The sequence below is a fragment of the Trachypithecus francoisi genome, unplaced genomic scaffold (assembly GCF_009764315.1).
Source record: "Trachypithecus francoisi isolate TF-2019V2 unplaced genomic scaffold, Tfra_2.0 Lachesis_group7, whole genome shotgun sequence".
Lineage (NCBI taxonomy): Eukaryota > Metazoa > Chordata > Mammalia > Primates > Cercopithecidae > Trachypithecus > Trachypithecus francoisi.
The window spans coordinates 41725744-41752852 of NW_022681472.1; the positions used below are offsets into that span (position 1 = coordinate 41725744).

The 27109-nt window shown below is 39.8% G+C and overlaps 1 protein-coding gene across 1 annotated transcript in view; it reads left to right on the plus strand.

Annotated features, from left to right (window-relative positions):
- Positions 1 to 17299, plus strand: part of ATP6V0D2 (ATPase H+ transporting V0 subunit d2) — a 56024-nt gene extending 38725 nt beyond the window's left edge. Inside the window, exons 3-8 of the mRNA XM_033202733.1 lie at positions 2475 to 2653; positions 4472 to 4551; positions 5920 to 5997; positions 13201 to 13377; positions 14557 to 14631; positions 15893 to 17299. Coding sequence (XP_033058624.1) covers positions 2475 to 2653; positions 4472 to 4551; positions 5920 to 5997; positions 13201 to 13377; positions 14557 to 14631; positions 15893 to 16054 — 751 coding nt within the window. The 3' untranslated portion in view covers positions 16055 to 17299. The remainder of the gene's footprint in view (positions 1 to 2474; positions 2654 to 4471; positions 4552 to 5919; positions 5998 to 13200; positions 13378 to 14556; positions 14632 to 15892) is intronic.
- The last annotated feature ends 9810 nt before the right edge of the window (positions 17300 to 27109 follow it).

The window sequence follows — 27109 nt, forward strand, 5'->3', positions numbered from 1 at the left end:
TGTCTTCTGGTTACACTATGTCCCTGTCACCCCAACAGCCAATGATAATTATATACCTGGTACCTATGTGTGATGGAGATGAGAAAGGGGACAGGACACCCCTGCCCCTCATCGTAGGCCAAGTCCTGGGTTCTCAGTGTTTCTGAGCAACACTACAAGAACTGGTGTTATTGTTCCATTTTAGAAACAAGGCCACTCAGTAAGAGTTGAAATAAAATTGAACCCAATCTATAAAGCTCTTGCACATTGCCATATAGGGCTTAGCCTGTCTATTAGTAAAAAAGCAAAAATAAAAATACTTAATACACACACGCACATATTGTAGAGGCACATATGGGTGTTATAGGCAGGCTGCATCCTACTCACACCACTGACGTTGGTCGCCTGTCAACATTGCCTCTAACAGTCCTCTGCTAATTAGGAATGTTCGCAGCTCGGATGCTTTTACATTGCAGGGGGGTTGTGGGGAACAATTAAATGTCTGGAGTCTGCTAAGGATTATTAAGTGCTAGCAATTGCCCTCTCAGGTAATTGCTTTTGAGCTATAAAGGGACAGTTAAATAAGCACTTCCATTTTAATATCATTTTGAAGAGATAAAAAGGATTCTAAAATTCCATAGTGTCTAAATTTGGTACTGCTGTTCAGGAGGTGAAGAAACTTTATAGTCATGTGCTTTTTATAAAGGGATAATTGCCTGCTTCAAAAACTTCTTTAGTTAGAATTTTTGGGGGTAAGCTGTAGAAGCTCCACAATGAAGGAGACCCCCTTTTCCAGCCAGAAATGAATCCCCTGCCCAGGAAGTCTGTCCCCCATGCAGCCAGACTCTAGAAAGGGGCTGGGAACTGGGGAAAAGCACGTTTCAAGGCAGAAGGAGGAACATTTGAAAAGCCCCAGAGATGAGAACACGAGGACACTCGGAGTTTCCTTTGCCTGGGCCGAGCACTGGAGCTGGGGCTGGGGCTGAGCATGTGGGTCCCAAAAGACAAGATGAGGAACTTGGATGTTAAGGGCAACGGAGGATACTGACTGCCCTTACTGTATAGGTGTTTGTTTACCTCTTCTCCTGTTTTAATATTTACATAGGTCATAATGTTCCCTTCAGTGTAAGGGCAGTCAGTATCCTCTGTTGCTCGGCCCAGGCAAAGGAAACTCCCTGAGTGCCCTTGTGTTCTCATCTCTGGGGCTTTTCAAAAGTTCTTCCTTCTGCCTTGAAACGTGCTTTCCCCCAGTTCCCGGCCCCTTTTGGCTGGCCAGCTCCTACTAATTCTTCAAGTTTCTACTTGACTGTCATTTCTCTAGCAAGTCTAATTCCAGGACTGGTTTAGTGTCCAGCTATGATTCTCCACACCACCCTAGAATTTATTTTGCATAGCATGTATGCCCTGTTGTGATTTATTGTAAATGATTCTGTGTCCAGTTCCTCACTTAAGCTGTATTCTCTGTAAAGGAATGCCCTAGGTCTCATTTACTTCTCAACCTCATTGCTTGGAATATCCTAGGTGCTGAGTACATGAGTGAACCAGGACATGCACCCAGGATATCCTGAGCAGACCTTATATCAAATAAAGAAATCACATTCAAATGATTAAAATATGAATTAATATGAATTAATAAACTCATGGGGATGTGGGGAAGGTGGCCTAGAAAATTCGCAATGTGATCTCATATGAGGACAGAATTACACAGTATTTTTTAGCATTAAATGTTGAATCCTCAGTGATAGGCTTCATTGCAGATTCAAATATAGTAGTCACTTTTTAAAGCAGAGTAAGATGCTTCAGGTCTGTGGTTTTCAACTTTTCAAGCCCTTTGTCCATTCTGATAAACCAAACAAGTTCATACCCTTACCCCCGCCCCATCGCATTTGACAGTGACTATGGAGGGGCTGCTTCTGCATATTCCCACCAGCCAAGGTTTTATTTAGTTAGTTGTTAGAATATTGAATATGCTTTTTCATCGCCAGGCACAGACACAGTGGCTCACGCCTATAATTCCAGAATTTTGGGAGGCCAAGGTGGGCAGATCACCTGATGTTAGGAGTTTGAGACCAGCTTGGCCAACATGCTGAAACCCTGTACCTACTAAAAATACAAAAATTAGCTGGGCATGGTGGCGAGAGTTTGTAATCCCAGCTACTTGGGAAGCTGAGGCAGGAGAATCACTTGAACCCGGGAGGCAGAGATTGCCGTAAGCCAAGATTGGGTCACTGCATTCCAGTCAGGGTGACAGAGAGAGACTCTGTCTCCAAAAAAAAAAAAAAAGAGTATTGAATATGCCTTTTCAGTTTATGGCAGTCTCAGAGGTCATATATTTTTCTCCACATCTCGTAAACTCCAGTGTTGAAAATAAAAAGAGACTCATGTATTTTCTGAATGAAACAGTGTGTACGTCAAAGGTGTGTATTTTTTACTTGTAGGATTCTTCTTATCCTTTTGCAGTTGTCCTCTAATGATTGAGTTGTCTTCTAAACCAGGTGCAGTTACATGATAGACAACGTGATTCTGCTGATGAATGGTGCATTGCAGAAAAAATCTGTGAAAGAAATTCTGGGGAAGTGCCACCCCCTGGGCCGTTTCACAGAAATGGAAGCTGTCAACATTGCAGAGACACCTTCAGATCTCTTTAATGCCATTCTGATCGAAACGCCATTAGGTAGGAACACTTAGGTAATTTGGTAGCTGCTTGTGTATGTTATCACAGTCATTAGAAAATGTACGATTTTTTCTTCCCTGTGGTCCAAAAGAAAATGTACTTTGATTTCACAAATTTTTTTCCATGTATACAGTAGCATACTATGCAGATTCCCAGAAGTGGCAGAGACGTTAAGGAATCATCTAGTTCAGCTCCCTCATTTTTCAGATGAGGACAAATGAAGCAACCTGCTCAGATCACATGTGAACCATTTGTAGTAGAGAAGGAATTGGGGCTCATCTTGCAACCTTCAAACCCTTCACTTTATACCAGGTCATAGCAAATAAATAATAGAACTTGTCATTCTTCAAAAAAATGTAATTTTCTAGCTTGGTTTTATAGGATTAGTTTCTTGTCCTTCCATTTAAACTTCTGTCTAGATAAGGTTGCATATAGGAAGCATTTTGTTTCGGGAAGTTTAAAAATGTCATTTTTCTGAGATGCTCAAGAGCATGACTGAGATGTCAAGTCATCAGAAGCAATGATGAAATGATTGTTAATTTCATTATAATTTGGCACTAACAAGAGTTGTAGTATTCAAAATGCTAAAGAGATAATTGTATAAGCATCATTATCTAATATTGTCAGGAAATCTGGACAGTAGCAATTCACTATTGATCATTTGTCAAAATAGTTGCTGTTTAAAATAGATATTTTAAAAAGGAAAAAAATATTTGTGTCATCATTAAGCACCTGATGCTGAGATAGCATAGGCTAGTCGAGAGAGGTTGAGACCGCAATCAGACAGCCATAAGCATGAAGCCAGGCTCTGCCCAGTCCCAACAAGGTGACTAGGAGCAATTCAATTCACCCCAGTTTCCTCATTTTGGAAATAATCGTGTCTTTTTATAACAGAGTTTTAAAAATAAAACACAATTTAAGTACAACTCCATGCTTGGCACATACTAAAGTTGCAAATAATAAATATTATCATTAGATAGTAGAGGAGGGGGGACTTCCAAAAAAGCCTTAAGTGAATAGCTCCAAGGTGTTGTGAAGATTAAGTGAAGGTATATTCAGTGTGTAGTGTAGTGAGTGAGGTTTAGGGCAGTAGTCCCCAACCTTTTGGGCACCAGGGTCTGGTTTCGTGGAAGACAACTTTTCCAACATGGGAGAGAGGGGATGGTTTCAGGATGATTCAAACACATTACATTTATTGTGCACATTATTTGTATAATTACTACATTGTAATATCTAATGAAATAATGATACAACCCACCATAATGTAAAACCAGTGGGAGCCCTGAGCTTGTTTTCCTGCAATTAGACAGTCCCATCTGTGGGTGATGGGAGACAGTGACAGATCATCAGGCATTAGACTCTCATAAGTAGTGTGCAACCTAGATCTCTCACATGCACAGTTCACAATAGGGTTTGCTCTGCTGTGAGAATCTAATGCTGCCACTGATCCGACAGGAGGCGGAGCTCAGGTGGTAATGCAAGCAATGGGGAATGGTTATAATTACAGTTGAAGCCATTCTCTGGCCCACTGTTCACCTCAGCTGTGTGGCTCAATTCCTAACAGGCCACGGACCGGTGTTGGTCTGTGGCCTGCGGGTTGGGGACCCCTGGTTTAGGGCTTACACATGATAAATGCTTAAAAAGTAATAACTGTTTTCATCCTCATTACTATTAGCCTTATTTAGTTGAGTGTATGGATTGCAACTCTGCAGTGTTCTTGTCAGGAGTGAGCAGAGGGTGGTGTGTTCAGGATACGTTTTCTACAGTTTATAATCTTGCTTAAGATTCATTTTTTGGTATGGCAATTTCTGCTTTCAGCTCCGTTCTTCCAAGACTGTATGTCTGAAAATGCTCTAGATGAACTGAATATTGAATTGCTGCGCAATAAACTGTACAAGGTAATGGTTTTCCCAAATATTGTGTTTTTCTTGATTACACAATATATTGTGACTAGTGTTCTCTAATAAAACTTACAGTGCTCATTAACCAACTTCTGCAATTATGAAACTGTGCATATTTGGAATATAACTTTTATAGTTCTGGCCTGTTCTCTAGTTAAATGCATGCATATCAGCTTCCCCTAGCCAGCAAGATATTTGAGAGGAAATAACATGCCCTATTCTTCCATATTCTCAGCTCCTTGCATGGTATCTGGAACATAAAAGGTGTTTGGATGGTGGTAGGTGAATAAGTGGGATGAACAATATCAATCCATTTAAAGCAACCAGCACACATAGTAAACCTTCTGTTATGCAGTGTTCATCTCTGACCTCAATCCTGTTAGTATCCCTGAATCTCACAGCTAATCTGCCCACATAATTTTAATCTACAGTGTGCAGCATACCAGAATGAACAATTTGTGTACACTGCATCATAGGTACCACTTTGCATAATCTGATTGTCTATCTGGACTGTGCTGCCACCATTTGAGTAGCTGTATATACTATAGACTGAGCAAAATCTGTCCATTTTTACTCAAATAACCATAGCCTCTTTAGACACTCACATAGAGTAACTGAATATATACGGCCATGCCATATATATGGCATGCTGTGTTCAAACATGTGGTCCTTTCAAAAGCGTATTGCAGGCAGTGTTCCTTTTGGAAAAGTGACTTATGGGCCTAGAGGAGGCATCTTTGAGATATAACTAACAGAAGGCACTGTTCTAAGTAATTTATAGGCCTTAACTCACTTAATCCACCTGGCAAAAATATGATGTTTATGCTATCTCCATTCCTCAGAGGAGAAAACTGAGGCTTGCAGAGCCAAGGTTTCTTTGGAAGAAGTCAGTTAGCTAAAACGTATTAGAGTTGGGATCCAAACTCAGGCAGTCTGACCCTACAACCTTTCCCATATAGCTCCATGCTCTAAAGCCGTCCCAAATGTGCCTCTATAAGAGATTAAATGTCAGCATAGGGCTGAATCTAAAATTATTTGCTGATCTCAGAAAAGAACTTGGCACTCTTGTTAAAATAGCAGGAATTAACCATATGAAATAACCCAAAACCATGCAAAAAAAAGTGCTTGTTAAGTAATTATAAGTTACGATAAATGCAGTTTTGTCCTTTTCTGGATTTCTTTTTTAGTCTGTGCAACATGCTGCAATATGAAAGCTTCTACCAAATTTATTATAAAATATCTCACTATGGGAGATGTAATTCAATTTCCATTGAACCATTTAATAAACCATGAAAAGCTGATCTAGAAATTTTCAAAAGGAATATATATTCATTATGTCACTTTATGATCTGTTTTCTTTTTAAGTCTTACCTTGAGGCATTCTATAAATTCTGTAAGAATCATGGTGATGTCACAGCAGACGTTATGTGTCCCATTCTTGAGGTAAGAAAGAGTCCTTGAATTTTGTTATGCCATATAAGGTGCTTATGTATTTTTTATTGTTTTAACCTTACTTAGATTTCCTTATCTTTGAAGTTTTTTTTAATCTAGAAATAAGACAAGCAGTACATTTTACTATATATATTATTTGATGTATTTGGTTAAGAGTTGTATTTTCCAACTCTTTAAGTTGGAGCCTGGAAGTTTTCTAGATGGAAAAGTTATCTTGGAATTAGAAAATAATAATGCTTACACAGATTTCGCTGTGATTCATTTTGATGTAGTGTGTAAAAAATAGATTATAAACAATAAAAATTTAGTATACTGTTGTTACTGGAAAAGAGTCCCAATCCAGACCCTGAGAGAGGGTTCTTGAATCTCAGCAAGAAGGAATTTGGGTCCATAAAGTGAAAGTAAGTTTATTAAGAAAGTAAAGGAGTAAAAGCATGGCTACTTCATAGGCAGAGCAGCCCTGAGGGCTGCTGGTTACTCGTTTTTATGGTTATTTCTTGATTATATGTTGAACAAAGGGTAGATTACTCATGTCTACCCTTTTTAGACCATATAGGGTAACTTCCTGACATTGTCATGGCATTTGTAAACTGTCATGGTGCTGGTGGGAGTGTAGCAGTGAGGAGGACCATGGTCACTCTTGGTTTTGTAGGTTTTAGCAGGCTTCTTTACTGCAACCTGTTTTACCAGCAAAGTGTTTATGACCTGTATCTTGTGCCGACCTCCTATCTCATCGTGTGACTTAGAATGCCTAACCATCTAGGAATGTAGCCCAGTAGGTCTCAGCCTTATTTTACCCAGCTCCTATTCAAGATGGAGTTGCTCTGGTTCAAATGCCTCTGATACTATGAGTAATAAATGGACTATAGACACTCAATAATGACCCAGATTCCCTCTGGTGAGGGAACATTGGGCAGCTGGGAACCCCCACAACTTGGCACCAAAAGTCCACTATAACTTCATCCACAGGGACATTGTACCTTATAAATCCTAAAATAAAGGCTGCCCCAAGCATCTCATGAGCATTCCAGCTTTTGGCAGGAAGACCCTTTGGCTATGTGATTCACAGTGGGTAAGCTCATTTAATTACATGTCAAACGCCACCATTGGTGTCTACCTCTCTAGGTGATGTGATACTCTTGTTAATTCCTCTTAAGGACTACAGATTTCATCTATGCTTAGGAGTCCTCTTGCATAAGAATATTGACCTGCAAATGCATGGGAGATTCGGGGCAGAGATCAGAAGGATTTGTGGGGCATCCTGCACATAATTTGCACTGAGTATTTTACATCCATTCCTCTTGCTAGTAAATAATTTCCTAATTCACTTAAAAAGAAAAAAAATCACTTTGGGCTTTTATAAGCCCTTAGTTTGCCCTGTGAAACTAAATTTTATCTAAAGAATATTTTTCATCATTACATTACTGGTACAGTGACTTCACTGGTGGGTGGAATTCTGATTTCAAGAAAAGCCTAATAAGCATTACCCTTTAGGTAAAAAGAAAAAAATTAACTTCATTTGCAAATATTTCAACCTAATGCTCTGAAACCACATATGATAAAATTAACTCCCCTCAAAACATCTAATCATTAAAATTTTACTTGCTTGATGACTGGTGATATAGAAAAAAGAAACAAAAAGTTTTATAGTTGAAGATATTTTGCTATTCCTTATTGAGATTTTGTTTGTTGTTTTTGAGATGCAGCCTCACTCTGTTGCCCAAACTGGAGGAGTGCAGTGGCATGATCATGGCTCACTGCAGCCTCGACATCTTGGGCTCAAATGATCCTCCCGCCTCAGCCTCCTGAGTAGCTGGGACCACATGCCCATGCCACCATGCCCAGTTAAGTTTTTAATTTTTTTGAAAAGACCAGGTCTTGGCTGGGCATGGTGTCTCATACCTATAATCCCAGCACTCTGGGAGGCCAAGGTGGGTATAGCACCTGAGGTTGGGAGTTTGAGACCAGCCTGAGCAACGTGGTGAAACCCTGTCTCTAATAACAAAACAAAACAAAAATTAGCCAGATATGGTGGTGCACGTATGTAATCCCAGATTCTTGGGAGACTGAGGCACAGGAGGCATGAAGGTTGAACCCGGGAGGCGGAGGTTGCAGTGAGCCGAGATTACACCACTGCATTCCAACCTGGGCAACAGAGTGAGACTCCATCAGAAAAAAAAAAAGAATGAAAGAAAGAAAAGAAAGAAGAAAGAAAAGAAAGAAAAGAAAGAGAAAGAAAGAAAGAAAGAAAGAAAGAAAGAAAGAAAGAGAAAGAAAAAAAGATGAGGTCTATCAATGTTGTCTCAGCCTGAAATTCTTAAAATAAAGCCTAAATAGTTATGAAGTGAAAATCTTATCATTAAAGATCTCCAAAAAATATTTTTGTCCTTATCTATATTGTACAGAAAGTGGATATCGGATAAACAACATTTTTAAGGCATAGTAAACGACAGAATGAAAAATAGTCTCTCTCAGTCATGCTAATCATGCAACATGAGTAACTAGTGACCCTATGAAGCCTTACCCTTTCTTTTCATAAATTCAGCTACTAGCCACACTATAAGAATCTGTATTATCTATGGCTCAAAAGTAGACTTTCTACTCAGCATAATTCTTGTGGTCTAGAAATGGTTTGTGTACTTTCTACCTGTGAAATATGTGAAATAAAAGTTATAGCAAGACTCATAACCTTATCAAAGGTATACAATAGCACTATTCCTGAGTGCTTTATATACATGAATTCACTTAGACTTCAAAACCACACAGAATGGGTAGTCTAGTATCTGTTTTTCAGAAGGAGCAACTGAGGCACAGAGAAGGCTAGTAACTTACCTTACATCTCACAGTTAGTAAGTCAGGATTGGAATGCAGGCAGTTGGCTCTGGTACTTATGTGCTTATCCACTCTGCCATAGTGCCTCTGCATTAAATTCACCATTCACAGTTATTTTATATAAACATAAGTGCTAATTCATAAGCAAGATCATACTGTGTACTATAAAAATTGGTAAATAGGTAAGGTAAGAATTATGTCTTTGAATAGGTAAGAAATAGGTAAGAATTATGTCTTTGTAATCCTCAGTAATGTAAAAAAAAAAATAGTATCAGAAAAATGCTTATCACTGGGATGATATGATCAAATTATGATATGCCCAGTGTTCTCATTGTACTTTTCCAATCTTCGTGGTATCAGATTAGATTAGTTGTTTGTTTGTTTGTTTCAAACAGCGTTAAAAAAGAATGCAGCTAGGCATGGTAGTTTATGCCTGTAATCCCAGCACCTTGGGAGACCTATGCAGAAGAATCACTTGAAGCCAGAAGTTTGAGACCAGCCTGGGCAACATAGCAAAATCCTACCTCTGCAAAAATACAGAAATTAACCAGGCCTGGTGGAACACACCTATAGTCCTGGCTACTCAGGAGGCTGAGGTGGGAAGATCACCTCAGCCCAGAAGTTCTAGGTTACAGTGAGCCATAAACCACCTCACTCCAGGCTGGGTGACAGAGTGAGATCCTGCCTCTAAAAAATAAAAATAAAAATCCATTGAACCATTTTTATTTATATAGAAATATCAGCTACACAGGGCATGGAGTTATAACATTTATAATTATATGATCAAAGGGTGTTTGTCAGTTTACATAAACACTTTCGATCATGTAATTACCTCCCTTTTATTTTTGTAACTATAGAGCACTTACTATTTATAAATTCCATGTGTATTCTCATTTACTCTCATTTGGCCGGAGACCTAATATGGTAGAAGAGACCATTAACCTCAGTTTACATGTGAAAATTTGACCTAATTACAAGATTATAACTTCATATGAAAAAAAAGAAATTGACTTATGTTCAAGGCAAATGCACTGTAGTATAATATTTGCCTTTTACTCCTACTCTTCAATCTTATGGTTAATAGGGCAGTGAAAAACAAGCATAAAATATGTTTGTTCGATCTCTACTGGTCAGTGTATGTGCTGATAATGCTGGGCTCCATTCCAGTTCACTTTACTCTTTTCCATTGCCACTGACATCTCCGCCCACTGCCTCCTGCCAGATGTGCCCTTCTTCCCAACAGTAAATTGCTATCTCTTGTAATAACAACAAAAAATAAGGTCTAGTTTTAACATGAGTACGTTTTTATAGGGAAGAGTAAAAGAAAAGGCACAGAACTGCCAACCTACACCATACCACACAGCATGCCAACTCTCTGCAAGAAACAGGAGCTAAGTCACACTAACACCAGCCCATTCGGTCTCCTCTAATCAAATGCGTGTCAAACTCTGCTTGGGGATGGTCAAAGAACAGTCCTTTTCCAATTCTAAAATGATGGGTTTTTTCCCTAAGAGGATAATACACACACTCACCCAAAAGAGCCTCTAGACTAGAAGAGTAAGGTAGATATATAGTCAGTTATGATAAAAGGAAAATGGAATGTAATCAGGGTTCAAAGGGAATCATATCCAATTAGAGAAGAAATGGAAGGACTTCTTATGAAAAAGATGACAATTGATGGGACGCGAATGCAGGGAGGATTTCAGCACGCAGAGTTATGGAACAGAGCACATGTGTGGTAGGCTAAGAGAAGAAGTGGTAACAAGGACAAGGAAGTAGTGAGAAGATGGAGGGCTCTGATAACCTGTATCAGCCAAAGCCCTTTCTTCTTGTATTCATATTCTCTCCCCAGCTAGCTGTCCTTCCCACTTCTCCAATTGCTTTTCCAATGATTGAGCGATGACAATTCCTCCAAAACATCCTGTTTTACTTCCTGCAGCTCCCTCCTCCAACCTGGCCTGTGCTGTTTGCATGTCTGCAATGCTGCACACCTTGCCCTAATTCTCTTTGTAAGATCATAACATTTTAGAATCAGAGAGCACATTAAAGAACATCTGGGACAATTACCTCCATTGTTGCTCTTGCTGCCCTAATTTTTGTCTGAAGTTTTCTTATTGCCATGAAATCTTCCTCTTGCATTTCTTCTCTTATCCCTAGAAGGTCTAAAATTACTGACAGGACTGGTTATATTCAGTAGCCAGAGACAGGTGCCTTTGCTTCCAAATAAAGCCACTCCCTACTTTTCAGCTCACCCATAATCTCCATGAGAGCAATCAAAAGGATCAGATGGAACTAACTCTCACTCTCCTGATAGAAAACACCTGTTCTTACATAAGAGTTCCGGTGAAATCTGTTGCAAGTTGGGTTTTGTTACCGGTTAGCCAGTCAAAAGCTGATTAGAGGATAGCACATGGCAATTCTTTTCAGCTTTCATGTGCATACAGATAGCCTGGGAATCCTGTGAAAATGCAGATTCTGGTTGAGTAGGGCTGGACTGTGGCCTGAGACTCTGCACTTCTAACGAGCTTCCAGGTGACGTCAAAGCTACTGAGCCACAAAATACTGCTTTGAATAGCAACATTATGGAGAATGTTGGAGAATTTTCAAAGTATTAGGGGATCACGCATCACTCTGTTGGATTCACTAAGTACTTAAGACTTTCTTGGCCGGGCGCAGTGGCTCAAGCCTGTAATCCCAGCACTTTGGGAGGCCGAGACGGGCGGATCACGAGGTCAGGAGAACGAGACCATCCTGGCTAATACGGTGAAACCCTGTCTCTACTTAAAAATACAAAAAAATAGCCAGGCGACGAGGCGGGTGCCTGTAGTCCCAGCTACTCCGGAGGCTGAGGCAGGAGAATGGCGTAAACCCGGGAGGCGGAGCTTGCAGTGAGCTGAGATCTGGCCACTGCACTCCAGCCTGGGTGGCAGAGCAAGACTCCGTCTCAAAACAAACAAACAAACAAACAAAAAAAGACTTTCTTATGTGTCAGGCACTGGCTATTAGAAAAGGAACAAAAGGCTGGGCATGGTGGCTCATGCCTATAATCCTAACACTTAGAAGGCCCAGGAGGGAGGATTTCTTGAGCCTAGGAGTTCATGACCAGCCTGGGCATTATGGGAAAATCCCATCTCTACAAGAAAAATTAGCCAGGCATGGTGTCACATGCCTGTAGTCCCTGCCACTTGGGAGGCTGAGGTGGGAGGATCACCTGAGCCCTGGGAGGTTGAGGTTGCAGTGACTCCTGACCCCACCACTGCACTCCAGCCTGGATGAGAGAGTGAGACCCAATCTCAAAAGAAAAAAAAGAAAAGAACAATGAACAAGTGAGACATGGTTCTTAAAAGATTTTAGAGTGTAGTGGGGAGAAACACAGGCACAGATTTCAAAATGAAGTGGTAAGTACTGGACATTTGGAATACCTAGAGAATTGCTGCTTAGCCCAAGGAAACCATGGCAAGCCCCCACAGTAGGTAGAGGAGGAGTCCCTGAAGGAGAGACTGAGATGGAATGGCCAGAGTTGATAGGAGGAGAACCAAGAGACAGTAGAAACATGGAGCTCAAAGGAATATAAATGAAATTTCAAGAAAGACTTGAGGGGTCAGATGAAATAGGAATGATGGAGGGATGGGAGCCCAGGTGCCTAGTGGTGTTCAGCACAGAGAAGACAGGCCATGAGTATGTGTTGACCTACCTTGAAGATCATTAGCCACACTCCAGCATCTTACAAAGAAGAAAACTTCTTGAGAGAAAGATGACTTGTCCCAACCCACATAGTTCTTAGCTAGTCTTAGATTTATTAATACCTCACCTAGGACACTAACAAAGAAAACCAAAGGCATGAAAGTATAAACAAATGGTAGGTAGCACAAAATTTCATTATGTAAAAAGTTATGCTGACATTGACAACTAGGAAGGGATATTAACATGTATGGCATGCACTTTTTGTTCCAAACATCATTCTAAGCACTTCCACTTATATTACCTGGTTCTGTCCCTGAATGAACCCTAAGAAATAGGTATTATTCTCCTTTTTATAGAAGGGACACTTGCCATGCTGGTGGCCTAATGTGACAGAGACACATGAGGAATTCATTGCAGGGTGCCCGGGAAATAAAGCTTACTGGGGTTTCAGGAGTCATAGGTCATCATTGCTACTGTGTGATCCTTCTCTAGCAAGCAGAGTTACTCCATTATAAGAAAAGACTAGGGGAACACTAATAACACATGTCTGGAGTATAATTAGACATAGATCCAGAAAGGAAAGCAAATCATTTCAGAAATGAATTTGTGTAGTTAAGAGTCTGTTTATAGCATTTAGCAGTTTATTAAATTTTACTGGTTTTTGTCTTGCAAATTCAGTTTGAGGCCGACAGACGTGCTTTTATCATCACTCTTAACTCCTTTGGTACTGAATTGAGCAAAGAAGACCGGGAGACCCTCTATCCAACCTTCGGCAAGCTCTATCCTGAGGGGTTGCGGCTGTTGGCTCAAGCAGAAGACTTTGACCAGATGAAGAACGTAGCAGATCATTATGGAGTATGTGATGACACTGGCTTCCCTAAGTCCCTTGTGTTAATTCATTTCCATGTGCTTTAGAAGCTCACACATCAAATGTCCACTTATACTCAAAAGAAGTAATAACATTTGTAAGGTAGCAAGCAGTGCTGAGGCAAGCTTCAGCAAGAGACACGTTAAGTTTCTAGCCCAAGCTGCTAATTTTTAAGGTTCTTGCCAAGCAAGTACTTGTTTAAATCTCCAGGGAATGGTCATCTGAGCACTCCTTTTGAAGTGTTTGATAAAGCAAGTTCCCCCGGGAGACTGGTGGAGTGTTCTGGAAATGTGAGCTTATATCAACGTTATGTAAAATAGTCTGACCCAGCAGCCCTTTCAGGTACCCACTAAGGAAACAAGGTTAGGCACAGAACATCTAGGTGGACTGCAAGGAAGAATATGGATGTATTAGTTTTTCCACTCACCTTGCTGAGTGGCCAGATATCAGGAGAGGAAAGACAGCTGCTTGTGTCCTTCCCCCACTCCAGCATCCAGTTGCTCTTGGAGCACCTAAAGCTCCTCAGCTTAAGGTTGTACACATTGGCTCAGCTTCCATTCCCTCTGACTTGCACAGAGTTACATAACCTCCAGGTAACTTTTCCAGAGCTAGAATGACACTCATCTTTTCCTGTGGATTTCTGAAGCACTCCAGGAAAGACGAAAGTCAGCAAATGCATAAACCTTGTGACATCTCATATGTAATTGCGTGAGACTCTTTAGCACAATATGAAAATTTGAATTTCTCCCACATTCCACCCCTTCCACACTGGAAATCGCAGGTGAATTTTATCAATTTTCATCTCAAAGAATCTATGAGCCCATACTGATCAAATCATGAGCATTCACTGAGCTTCTATAATGTACCTAGCTAGGCCCAAGACCCTGAGTGAGAAAATGAGTTCAAACACTGTATACTGAGAGTTGAATTGCCTTGTAGCCCTGAACAAGCCAGTAGGCTAGAATTTCATCCACACTCTTGGTATTTGGATTTTTTGTTGTTTCTTTGGGAGGCCAAAATCCTATTAAAAAAAAAAACCTTCAGTCCTCCTGGTATAGCTTTTTTTCTTAAATATGTGCGCAATTTCTATAATGCTAGGAAAAATATACTTCCATCCATTTATAAGAAATGAAAATGTATTTAAAATTAATGTTTTTGTTTTTAAGGTATACAAACCTTTATTTGAAGCTGTAGGTGGCAGTGGGGGAAAGACATTGGAGGACGTGTTTTACGAGCGTGAGGTATGATAAGTGGAAATGCTATTAGCTTATTTTTCTCTTACTGTGGATTTTATATATTTTCTTACTTTGGATTTTCTTTTTACAACTGATCATGTCAATTGATTAGGCACATTCATAGCCTGATAGGCAATATTACTGTATTATTACTACAAAGTTACACACACACCTAGGAATCTTCATGCTAGCAGTGCTGCTACAGTTTGGAGCTTTTCTTTTTTCTTTTTTTTTCCCTTCTAAAAGAATTTACTTAAAAACCACAGGATTTAATGGAAGTACATTCCATTCCTCGTGGAATTTGCTGAAGAACATTATTACAAATGCTACAAATTTTAGTGTAAAATTTTGGTTAATCATATGAGATAATGTTTCTTCTTTTAAAAAAATTATTATATTTTAAGTTCTGGGATACATGTGCACAACGTGCAGGTTTGTTACACAGATATACATGTGCCATGGTGGTTTGCTGCACCCCTCGACCCATCATCTACATTAGGTATTTCTCCTAATGCTATCCCCCCCATACTCCCCCCTGCCCCCGCCAGCAACAGGCCCCAGTGTGTGATGTTCCCCTCCTTGTGCTCATATGTTCTCATTGTTCATCTCCCACTTATGAGTGAGAACGTGTGGTGTTTGGTGTTCTGTTCCTGTGTTAGTTTGCTGAGAATGATGGTTTCCAGCTTTATCCATGTCCCTGCAAAAGACATGAACTCATCATTTTTTATGGCTGCATAGTATTCCACTGTGTATATGTGCCACATTTTCTTTATCCTGTCTATCATTGATGGGCATTTGGGTTGGTTCCAAGTCTTTGCTATTAGAAACAGTACCGCAATAAACATGTGCACATGTATCTTTATAATAGAATGATTTATAATCCTTTGGGTATATACCCAGTAATGGGATTGCTGGGTCAAATGGTGGTGTTGGTTCTAGATCCTTGAAGAATTGCCACACTATGTTCCACAATGGTTGAACTAATTTGCACTCCCACTAACAGTGTAAAAGTATTCCTATTTCAATTTGGAGCTTTTCTTGTGATTCTACTTTAATAACTTCCATTGTCTACATTTATCTGCAGAGTGACACTCTCCATTTAGAACTTTCTGACTTGTCACCATACTCCTCTATTTGGCCCAGTTTAGAGATTGCCTATTTAAACACAAATAAGCACTGCACACATACAAGCCAGTCAGCAGCTTAATATTATTTTATTATGTTCCAAATAAGTTGATGGTCTGTGTTACTTTTTTTCTTTCCTCAGGTACAAATGAATGTGCTGGCATTTAACAGACAGTTCCACTATGGTGTGTTTTATGCATATGTAAAGCTGAAGGAACAGGAAATGAGAAATATTGTGTGGATAGCAGAATGTATTTCACAGAGGCATCGAACTAAAATCAACAGTTACATTCCAATTTTATAACCCCAGTGAAGTTCTCAAATGCAGAAAATTATAAATGTTGAAAGGAAGTTATTGAAGAAAATAAAAGAAATTATGTTATATTATCTAGTCTACACAAAAGTAAGCCACACTATATCTTCTTGAGCTGAAAATCCATGGAAACACAGTAAACCAGCCCTGAAACAAAGCATTTCCTTATTCTCAGTGGCATTAGATCTTGTTTCCACATGTCTGTCTCATTCTTCACTGGGTCTTACAGGTTAATTTTAATTAACCCTATGGTATTTTTCTTATTCTTGTTTGATCATGTTAAAAATTGGACCTAATAAAAGTATTTTATTCATGCTTTTCCATGCTTCGCTACAGGTCCAAATACTAAATGTCTCCTTTACTTATTCTCTTTTAAATTTTTTTCTAGACAAGGTCTCACTCTGTCACCTAGACTATAGTGCAGTGGTGTGATCACAGCTCACTGCAGCCTCCACTTCCCAGGCTCAAGTGATCCTCTCACTTCTCAGCCTCCCAAGTAGCTGGGACTACAGGTGCACACCACCACACGAGGCTAATTTTTGTATTTTTTGTACAGACAGGGTTTCTACATATTACCCAGGCTAGTGTTGAATTCCTGGGCTCAAGGGATCCACAATCCCCCTTGGCCTCCCAAAGTGTTGGGATTACATGCATGAACCACTGTGCTGGGCTTCATTGACATTTTAACTGTCTGTTCCTTGCCTAGAGTCACAGAAATCCAAAGCTGTATGTAGCCAACATGGTTCACATTTGTTGGAAAATGTATTTTTTGTTTGTTTTGCTTTTTTTTTTTTTTTTTTGAGACAGAGTTTTGCTCTGTCACCCAGGTTGGAGTGCAGTGGCACGATCTTGGCTCACTGCAACCTCTGCCTCCTGGATTCAAGCAATTCTCTGCCTAAGCCTCCCAAGTAGCTGGGATTACAGGCGCCCACCACCACACCTGGCTAATTTTTTGTATTTTTAGTAGAGCCGGGGTTTCACCATCTTGGCCAGGCTGATCTTGAACTCCTGACGTCATGATCCACCCTCCTCGGACTCCCAAAGTGCTGGGATTACAGGCCCCTTGTTCAGCCACCGCACCTGACCCCTTATTTTGTTTTTCTAATATACTTTGATCCAATCAGCTTGAGAAAGCAACACAACTCCAAGTCCTATCTTCTAGATGCAAGCAGTGTTCAGTTTGTTAATAAATTTGCTTTTCACACCTTTCTCTAAATAAAAGGTATATCTCTCTTTCTTGTGGTTTCTTCCTTCTTTACATGAGAAGAAAATGACCTCCTTAATTGTAGTTTACTCATTCAAAAATTGCAAGTTCAGTTTGCAGGGTATGGATTCTCTATTAAAATCTCAGTAGCAATGGTGCATAGAGCTACCAGGAAAACAAAGGCAACACAGCACTGCTCAAGTCCTTCCTTTAAATATAAAAGGTATTCTTAAATTCTTAAATCTACATTTGCTATGTTTTAAAAAATAAACCCGTATATATTTGAAAATTCTTCAAATCAGAATATTTACAGAGAGTATACAAATATTGATATCTAGAATTAGATGCATAGAACAAGGAGTAAATCAAATTTTCTGCAAAAATCCAGCTTTTTTAGTTAAATATTTTAGTAATTTTAGTGATAGGAATCTTTTTGTTGTTGTTGAAACAGGGTCTTGCTCCATCACCCAGGCTGGAATGCAGTGGTGGGATCACAGCTCACTGGAGCCTCAACCTCGCAGGCTCAAGTGATCCTCCTGCCTCTCAGCCTTCCAAGTAGCTGGAACTAGAGGTGTGTGCCACCACAACTGGCTAATTCTTTTTCTTTTTTAAGGTAGAGACAGTGTATCTACATGTTACCCAGGCAGATCTCAAACTCCTGGGCTCAGGCAATCCTCCCACCTCAACTTCCCGAAGTGCTAGGAATACAGCCACCACACCCGGCCAATGGAACTTTTAAGCATACAGTAAAGTAGTGGCTCATAGAACCAGGAAGAAAGTCAAGTGCCCAGCCTCACATCTATGCAGGAGGCCCAGCCCACACTGGGGTCCTGATTGTATCTGAGGTGCCCCCTGGAGGACTCCAGTGCAGACCCATCAGCTGGAACCAAAGCAGCCACTGACCAAGTAGGGCCCCTGGTCTGGAAAGCATCTTCCTCGCCTTGCTCAGGATGCTGTCCTTCACGATGGGGGACTTGGACCCAGAGACACCTCTGTTGTTCATTTTAACTTGTGGTTTTTGATGATGGATTTAAGGCTTAGGGCTCCCTTAAAGATTGGGAGAAAAGACACTGATGGGAAAGGGGTAGCTTAAAGAAAGACTCCAAGGTGATTCTCAGACTATCCCCTTCCCACCCCACCTCTCTGTGGCATGGGTAGGGCCCTTAATGTGCCACAAGGCTGCAGGCTGACATTAAATTCCCTTTCCCTGGATATAAATAGAAGATTCCAATCCTTCTAACCCCTTCCTCAGCCACCCAAGAGTCCAACCATTATGTGAATATAGAAGAAAGGAACTTCCCTAATCCCTTGAGGCAAGTAGAAAGTGTGCCCCTGGCATGGATAAGGATATATATGTTGCGATTTGAAGAATTTACCTTGAAGTTTCATAACTTTTCAGTGGCTGAGCAGGGATCTGACTGCTTCATCATGCCTCAGGGAACTGAGCTGCAATGGAAAACATGAACCTTTGAAAAACATCTTACAAAATGAGGCCCAAAAGTTCAGGTACTGTATATGGAACACGGAAAACAGTGAAGCAAAAACTAATTTCTTGGGCAGGGTGCAGTGGCTCACACCTGTAATCCCAGCATTTCGGGAGGCCAAGGCAAGTGAATCACTTGAGGTCAGGCATTTGAGACCATCCTGGCCAACATGGTAAAACCCCGTCTCTGCTAAAAACACAAAAACTAGCCAGATGTGGTGACACATGCCTGTAGTCCCAGCTACTCAGGAGGCTGAGGTGGGAGGATTGCTTGAGCCTGAGAGGTGGAGGTTGCAGTAAGTCAAGACTGGACCACTACAGCCCAGTCCGGGCCACACAGCAAGACTCCATCTCAAAAAAAAAAAAAAAAAAAAATCTTGTTCTAAGTGACTGAAGCTGAGGCACCCCACCATCCCTTCTCTACTCTCCTCCTGAACATTTCATCAGTCCCTCCAATTCCTCCTCTATCTGCTGTAGTTAGTGTTAGAACATTATATTCCAATTAAACTCTAGACAGAATTCTTGGTGGTCTGCAGCCAGTCCTGTCTGTATTCTGAGGGTCTCCAGTCTTCTGCTCCCATCCATTACTCTCAGAGGTTCACAGGTCCTCTATCAGCCTATCTGAGGGCAGAATTTGCTAGTCCTCTAACGAGATTTTGCAGTTGCAGAATTGTGTTGCTCTATGGGATACAAATGTAGCAGCTGCAATTCTCAGGACATTTGGAGAACATTTCAGAAGAAATGCAGTCATTTTGGTTGTTCGGATGCTTTAGGAAAAAGGAACACTGACTGAGGGCTGGTGGAGATACTGAATTTGAGTTTGGCCCAAAAGCTAAGTATTACTGAACAATGACAGAATTCCATTAAGCACCCTGGAGGGCCCCCCATCCCCTCCACAGCATGGCAACAGTGTAATAGGGCATTGGGAGGCTAAAAGAAATATTTATAGGCCTGGCTCACTCCTGTACTCCCAGAACTTTGTGAGGCTGAGGCGGGCAGATCACTTGAGGTCAGGAATTTGAGATCAGCCTGGCCAACATGGCGAAATCCCATTTCTACTAAAAATACAAAAATTAGCCAGGCGTGGTGGCACACGCCTGTAATCCCAGCTACTCGGGGGTTGAGGCAGCAGAACCGCTTGAACCCAGGAGGCGGAGGTTGCAGTGAGCCGAGATCGCACCACTGCACTCCAGCCTGGCGACAGAGCAAGACTCCAACTCAAATAACAAAACAAATTGTAAAGTGAAGAAAGTCTTGGTGATGATCAGATCTTTGGTGCTTGATTAATAGTAATTTTTAAGTCTACCACTTAAAAATGCTGTTAATAATGTCTTAGATCTCACAGACAAGACACAGGAAAGATACAATTACAGTTTCATTCTGTTTTGTCTCAGTTACTCTCAGAAGCAGACAAAATTCTCCCTGTTGTATGATTCATTTTATTCACTTTGAGTCATTTTCTCTTCACTTCAGCAAATGGAAACACTAGTACTTATATATGCTATATATACTGAATAAAAATTGCTGAGGAATATATGTGGCATTATCAGAGGGCATTATTCTCAGCAATTTCATCCCTTATGTCTCACAATAGCTGAGCCCAAGAGTTTTGATGTCATCTTGGATGACTGCATAGTCATAAGATGTATAAGTTTTATACATGCACAAACATAGGATGTGGAAACTCGAATAATGCCCCAACTACTTTACCTAAGTAATCCCTCTCTCCAGCATCTTCATTATTCCATCCGGCTTTTCCACTGACTCCCCCTTTCTCCTCAGTCAGCTGTGCTGCATTTTTCAACTTCCACCACTTACTGAACATTTGGTCAGTAATTGAAATCCAACTCATTACAGCCCTACTCAACATGGATGACATCTGGCTCCTTATGTAAGCAAGGCCAGGTTAGAGTTATCTTGGAATGAAAGCAGAATAAGTAAAGAAGATGCACATAGAGACCATTGCGAGTATCAATATATTAGAAAGGAATTGTTCCCTGAGAATTACCATTCTAACTAGATCCACAAACGCCATTCAAAAGCTAGGCTTACTGACAAAATATAAACCTACATCAGTAGCTCTACAGCAATAGCAGACTCCTGGTATCCCTGAGACTGGTGGTACTTGCTAGTGGGATGGATCTCTTATCGATGGTCAGATGGCAGCACCAGATTCGCTGACACTGAGTCAAGCTCTTCAGTGGTGAATGTCATTATTACCTTTATCTTTTAAGCAAATAGCAATTCTAGATTTTAAATAATTTATACACTTTCTGATTCTACTTTTGTAGATTTTAAAAAATTAAAGCATCTATTTAGCTACTCAGTTGTTAATGCTGAGATGTACATTTCATTGTGTAAGATGCTCACTGTTTCACATTTTGGGTTTATTTCAACTTGGGTTTTAAATTTTGTTTTTCATATAAATGTAAGAGTGGATACCAATATATTTCCGGTTATTTCTACAACATCAGGAATTTTTAAAAATTAAAAGATTATTTTGAAAATAGAAAACAAACTTAAGACTCAGATTTAATACCTTGATTATTCGATTTTTTAAAATTCAGTAATGTATTTATTAAGATCAGCTTGGATGGGTGGGTGACCAAAATCCCAGATCCCAGTGTCCAGATCATGTATTTGTACACAAGGATTCACCATGGTTGTATAAGGACAGTTGTATATGCTGAATAAATCCTTCGGAGTCCCAAATGCTTTTCAGGAGGTGGATCATAAGGAAGTTCTGTAGGATCCAGATATGCAAAAAAATAAACAAACATAAATTATGTCATAGGGAATTAACACTTCATAGTTTAACTGTGTCTTATACTGGATATAACTCCATGAAACATCAAGATTATTTTATTTATAGAATTTAATAAGTCCTTAACAATGACTTTAATCCATGGATATGTTTCTTCAGAATAATAGACATTTGTACATCCTCCCAAAATTTTGCATAATGCATGAAAGGGCTATGGATGCTCTAAACTCCATTCATGAGCAACCGAGATATAGACCTCTATAGAGGTCTATAGAGTCCAGGATAGACACCTCCATTGCATAAGTTGGGGAATGGAAGAAATGACAAGTTAGAAAGCAATAAATGGAAAATAACTTTAATTTGAAAAATAAAGTATACGTACACACATACCTTTCCCATCTCTTAGAAGGACATCCTGTTGTGCTGAGCAAGTAGCTTCAGGATGGAGGCAACCTCTTAGGTGGAGAAGGGCTCCCTACCTGCCTAACCAAGTCAATCATGTCAATCACGGAGAAGGTGAAGAGACCAAGGTCACAAGTAGTTTGCTTATATAACAAATTGAAATTATACTCCAAAGGATCCATATTCTACTTCTTAAAACTATTAATGTTCTTATCCATTAAATGCATTACCCAATGCTACTGGTTTTTGCAAGAACAGTAGGTGAAAATTTGTGAGTTTTTTTTTTTTTAATTGTGAAGAGATCATGTTGTAGGAAAATAAAAAATAAAGTAAAATAAAAGTAAATGCTGACCAGCTGATGTTTCTTGAAGCACACTCCAGGACTAAATGATCAAATGGAAAAAAAAAAACCTACTTTTAAGCCTTTACCTTTGGTGAAATGGAAGGAAATTGCACTCTCACATTTCCTCGTGTCACCTAGAAATGAATCATTTCTATCTTTTTAGTCAACTTTTATTGCTTAAAGTCAAATAAAAGTAAGCCACGTGGAAGAGTAAATAGTGAGCAGGACAGACGCATAACCTCCTCAGTAAATACTATAAATCCTGGAAGAGCAGGTGGAAATTTAAATCAGTATATTTCCCAGGGGGAAGCATATATCTTTATATTCAGGAAGTAGCCTCTGCTATCCTCCATTGATGAGGCCATTTTCAGGCAAGACTGTGGAGAGAATGAGTGTGTATAAATCAAAAACAGCTGGGCACACTGCTCACCCCTCCAAAGCCACATGGAAAACATAAATTGACTCAAGACAGGAGTAATTTTAAAATATGGGAAGGCAGCAGCAAGGAGAAATGAAATGCCTCTGTAAAAATAAATAAATAAATAAAGCCAAAATCAACAGTCAATGCAGAAGAAACCTCAACAGGAAATAGGACTTTTTTGAAAATTCACTCTGGGTTGGAGCCATGAGAGTAGCCTGCTTTGAGAGATAATTTACCTGAGGAAAATGAACTAAAAGTATATGAATGAGAAGCACATTCTTTTTAGATCAAGCTAATGCTTTAACATTTTTCCACCTAAGTTGTTTAGGTTTTCCCTATGTATTTTGCCAATTTTAACTATTGTAAACACTAAATTTATAAAGAATAGACTCAGAATAAGAAAACAAATGCTAGCTTTAAACTCATAGACACTGTGGAAGCAAAGCATTTAATCTCTCACAGACCAAGAGAAGGCAGTATGGCAGCTTTTGCTGGACAGCCAAAGGACCCACCTGCACAGCTGCCAAAGTGCTCTATGTATATTTTTAAGAAGGCTCATCTCAAATTCAACAAATACTTAATAGAGAGTGATCCCTCATCTCAGGCATTCTGTTAATGCGGTTGTTGCAGACACAAGGGAAAAGCTCCCTTTTTATTAAATAGGAATTATGAAGTAGTCTGCTTATTGCATAAAGTTTATGTAGATCAAGAGTATTTCTTTACAGGCTTATAAAGGGGCTAGCACCTCTGTTATATTAAGTTTTAGGGACTAAATGACACTGCCAACTGACGCAAATCCAAGGTCAGAATTTAAGGAAGGGAGGTTTTGTTTGTTTGTTTGTTTGTTTGTTTTTTGAAATGGAGTCTCTCTCTGATGCCTAGGCTGGAGTGTAGTGATGCAATCTCGGCTTGCTGCAACCTCCACCTCCCGGGTTCAAGCGATTCTCCTGCCTCAGCCTCCCGAGTAGCCGCGATTACAGACGTCCACCAGCTAATTTTTGTATTTTTGTATTTTTAGTAGAGACAGGATTTCACCACATTGGCCAGGCTGGTCTCAAACTCCTGACCTCGTGATCCACCCACCTCGACCTCCCAAAGTGTTGGGATTACAAATGTGAGCCACCGCGCCTGGCCAGGAAGGGAGTTTTTGAGCGTTCATTTGGAAAAAAAAAAAAAAAAAAAAAATTAATGGGAACATCTATGTCACCTTTACGTTTTTAAGCCAGAGTTTCTCAGCCAGTATGTCAAAACACACATGCACCTCATGTGAATTACAGGGCTGTACAAACGTTCATTCTCACAGTCTCAGGATGTCTGTGGCTTCCAGTATTCTTGGCCCAACATCAGTCTTCTCTTCCAAAGGGAAGGATACACCTGTTATCATTTTATTTTTTAATTTTTATTTCATATTGATTGATTGGTTGATTTTAGATTCAGAGTTTCACTTTGTCCCCCAGGCTGGAGGGTAGTGGTGTGATCATAGCTCACTGCAGCCTTGAACTCCTGGGCTCAAATAATCCTCCCACCTCAGCCTCCTCAGTAGCTAGGACTACAGGTGCACCATGCTTGGCTAATTTATATATATAATTTCTGGTAGAGAGAGGGTCTTGCTTTGTTTGTCTTGAGATCCTGGCCTCAAACAATCCTCCTGCCTTGGCCTCCCAAAGTGCTGGGATTACAGGTGTGGGCCACTGAACCCAGCCTCTGTTATCATTTTGTATGCACTCAGTGATGTGGAAAATAAAGGAAACAGTTTTAACCAAGCCAGAGAACAGATGTATAACCCGTAGTTTCTCCAAAGAGATACAAGCCAATACTAGGAGAGCCCATTTTTATATTTTTATGATACCTTTTATGGACCTCAAACCACCTGGTCAGCACAATTCGTTTTGTATGTTGCTAAGAGATTAGCATTCTCTACGTTATCTATAACTAAGTCTTTATCTTACAAAAAAATTCAAGCTAAATGTCAACATAATATCTCCATAAATAAATTTACATACATGTATGACCCATTAATTTTTCTACAGCAAATCATATCTGTAGAAAATCATATCTTATGGTCATATCTTGATCTGACAACTTTAGTACATTAAGCTGAATACTCCTTGGTTTTCTTATTCAATTTAGCCTTCTAAGAAACACATCTTTATTTCCTTACAGCTCTGTCTTTCCTAAAGAGACACACACACACAAAAAAAGGATGTATGATTTAAGTAAGATTCTAAAATACAGACATAAAATAGGTCCTTAGAAATATAAAATTTCAGGGCTAGAATGGATACTAGTTTTCCAAATAAGAAAACTAAAGTCAGAAAACCTAAGAGTAGAAGAGTCAAAATTAGATGTCAAGTGTCCTGATTCTTAATGTTGGCTTCATTTTTTCCCTTCTCCTTAAGTTATAGCCTCTAGTTTGAGCCTAAGATCCTTGCTTGCTCAGAATACATTGTCAAAAAATGACAGAAATCCTATCACACTAGTTTAAAATCCAAAAAGTAAATTTATCACATCGCATCATTGGAAAGTTGAAGAGCTCATGGAACTGTACCCAGGGCTTCAAAAATGTCATGAAGAACTGTCTGTCTTTCCCCAGGTAGTGACAAAGGGAGCAGCAGCAGCTCAGGCTCCCATCTCACCAACTACCCAGCCCAGCAGAAAGAGTCCCTCCTGTACAACAGCAACAAAAATGTTCTGGGTTTGCCAGTGACTGGTCTGCCAAGGCACTCCAGGTAAACCTTTTCAGTCCTAATATTTATTATTTCACTAATATTTGAGAAATCTGTAAAGATGATAAAAATAATGTAGTGTTAATTTACTTTCATAAGTTGTTAGAATAGGCAAAGTTCTACTTACTTTACCAAGTTATTTGTTAAATATATATTTGCTTATTTACTGAGTACCAGATTCTGTCATGCTCAGTGTAATTTGAGACTTCTATTTGGAAGTAATTTTGTCATCGTTCAACCTTAAAACTATTTGAAATGCTAGTTATTAAAGCTTTGGTTTATTAAGATTTTAAATTTAAAATGTCAATAATGAAGTTATATTATGAGATCTTAATCTTTCTCACCTATCATATGCAACCCATTAATAAATTCTCCCAATTATATTCCTTTAACCCATCTCCTAAATCCAATCCTTATCATCTTTTGTTGAGATTAGAGCTATAAACCTCTAACTTGTCTCTATTCTGTCTCTTTCAACCTATTACTCCTTCTACAACTGAGAGAGCTTTAAAAACCTAAGACCATGTCACCCTCTTATTAAGACTCTCCATTGTGTCTCATTAGATTTGAAGCAAACTCAAAAGCTTTACCGTGACTTACAAGGCCCATAATGGTCAGGTCTTTGCCTACCTTTCCACTCTCTTCTCCTATTGGCTTCTTGCTGTCTGCTAACCTATTCTCACTGGCCTTTTTTGAGGTTGCCAATACACCTAGTTTTTATACTCATTTTCGGGCCATTATACATGTTGTCTCTACATAGAGGCTTTTCCCAATGGATTGTCACATGACTGGCTCTTTCTTCCCTTCAGGTTTCAATATCACCACATTGCCAGGTTGCCCAACTCCAGTGACCACCTCCCATAACTTTGGAATTGTGCAAACCACCAGTACATGACAATATCTCGTATCACCCCCTAAAAGAGATCTTCCAATCATAAGGAGTTTCCTTATATTATTCTCTCTCAAAGCTCCCTGTTTGATTGCTTGGTTCTAGAGGCAGAGTCTCACTCTGTCACCCAGGTTGGAGTCCAGGGGCATGATCTTAGCTCACTGCAGCCCCAAACTACTGGGCTCAAGTGACTCTCCTGCCTTAGCCTCCCCATCAGGTATGTACCTGTAGTGAGACTACAGGTGCATACCACCACACTTAGCTATTCTTTTTTTCTTTTTGGAGATGGGATCTCACTATGTTGCCTGGGGTGTCTAAAACTCCTGTCCTCAAGCAATCCTCCTGCCTCAGCCTCTTAAAATGTTGGGATTGCAAGCATGAGCTACCACTCCCAGTGAAGCACCCTGTTTTTAAGCTCTTAATTCTTATCACAATTTGTAATCATAAATGTATCTGTTTCTTTGTTTTGCGATGTTGGTCTTCCCATCCAAATACACGCTGTGAAAGTAAGGAACTTATCTTTTTGATCACTGCTGTTTAGTCAATGCTCGGCATAGGGTCTGGCATATATGGCAGTACTAAATATATAATTGTTTAGTGAATAAATGAACAAATTCTTCTACGTGTAAATTCTGATTCAAATTACAGAAAGAAATGTCAAAACATAATTAGGCCAATGGATTCATATATTTTCACTGAAGGCAGACATTTTAGTGCCCAGAAATGGAAACGGTGAAGACACTTAATTTGAAAAGATGTCACTGCCTCACTCAGAAAACACAGAGCAACACTTTAAAAAGGACCCCTGCTGTCC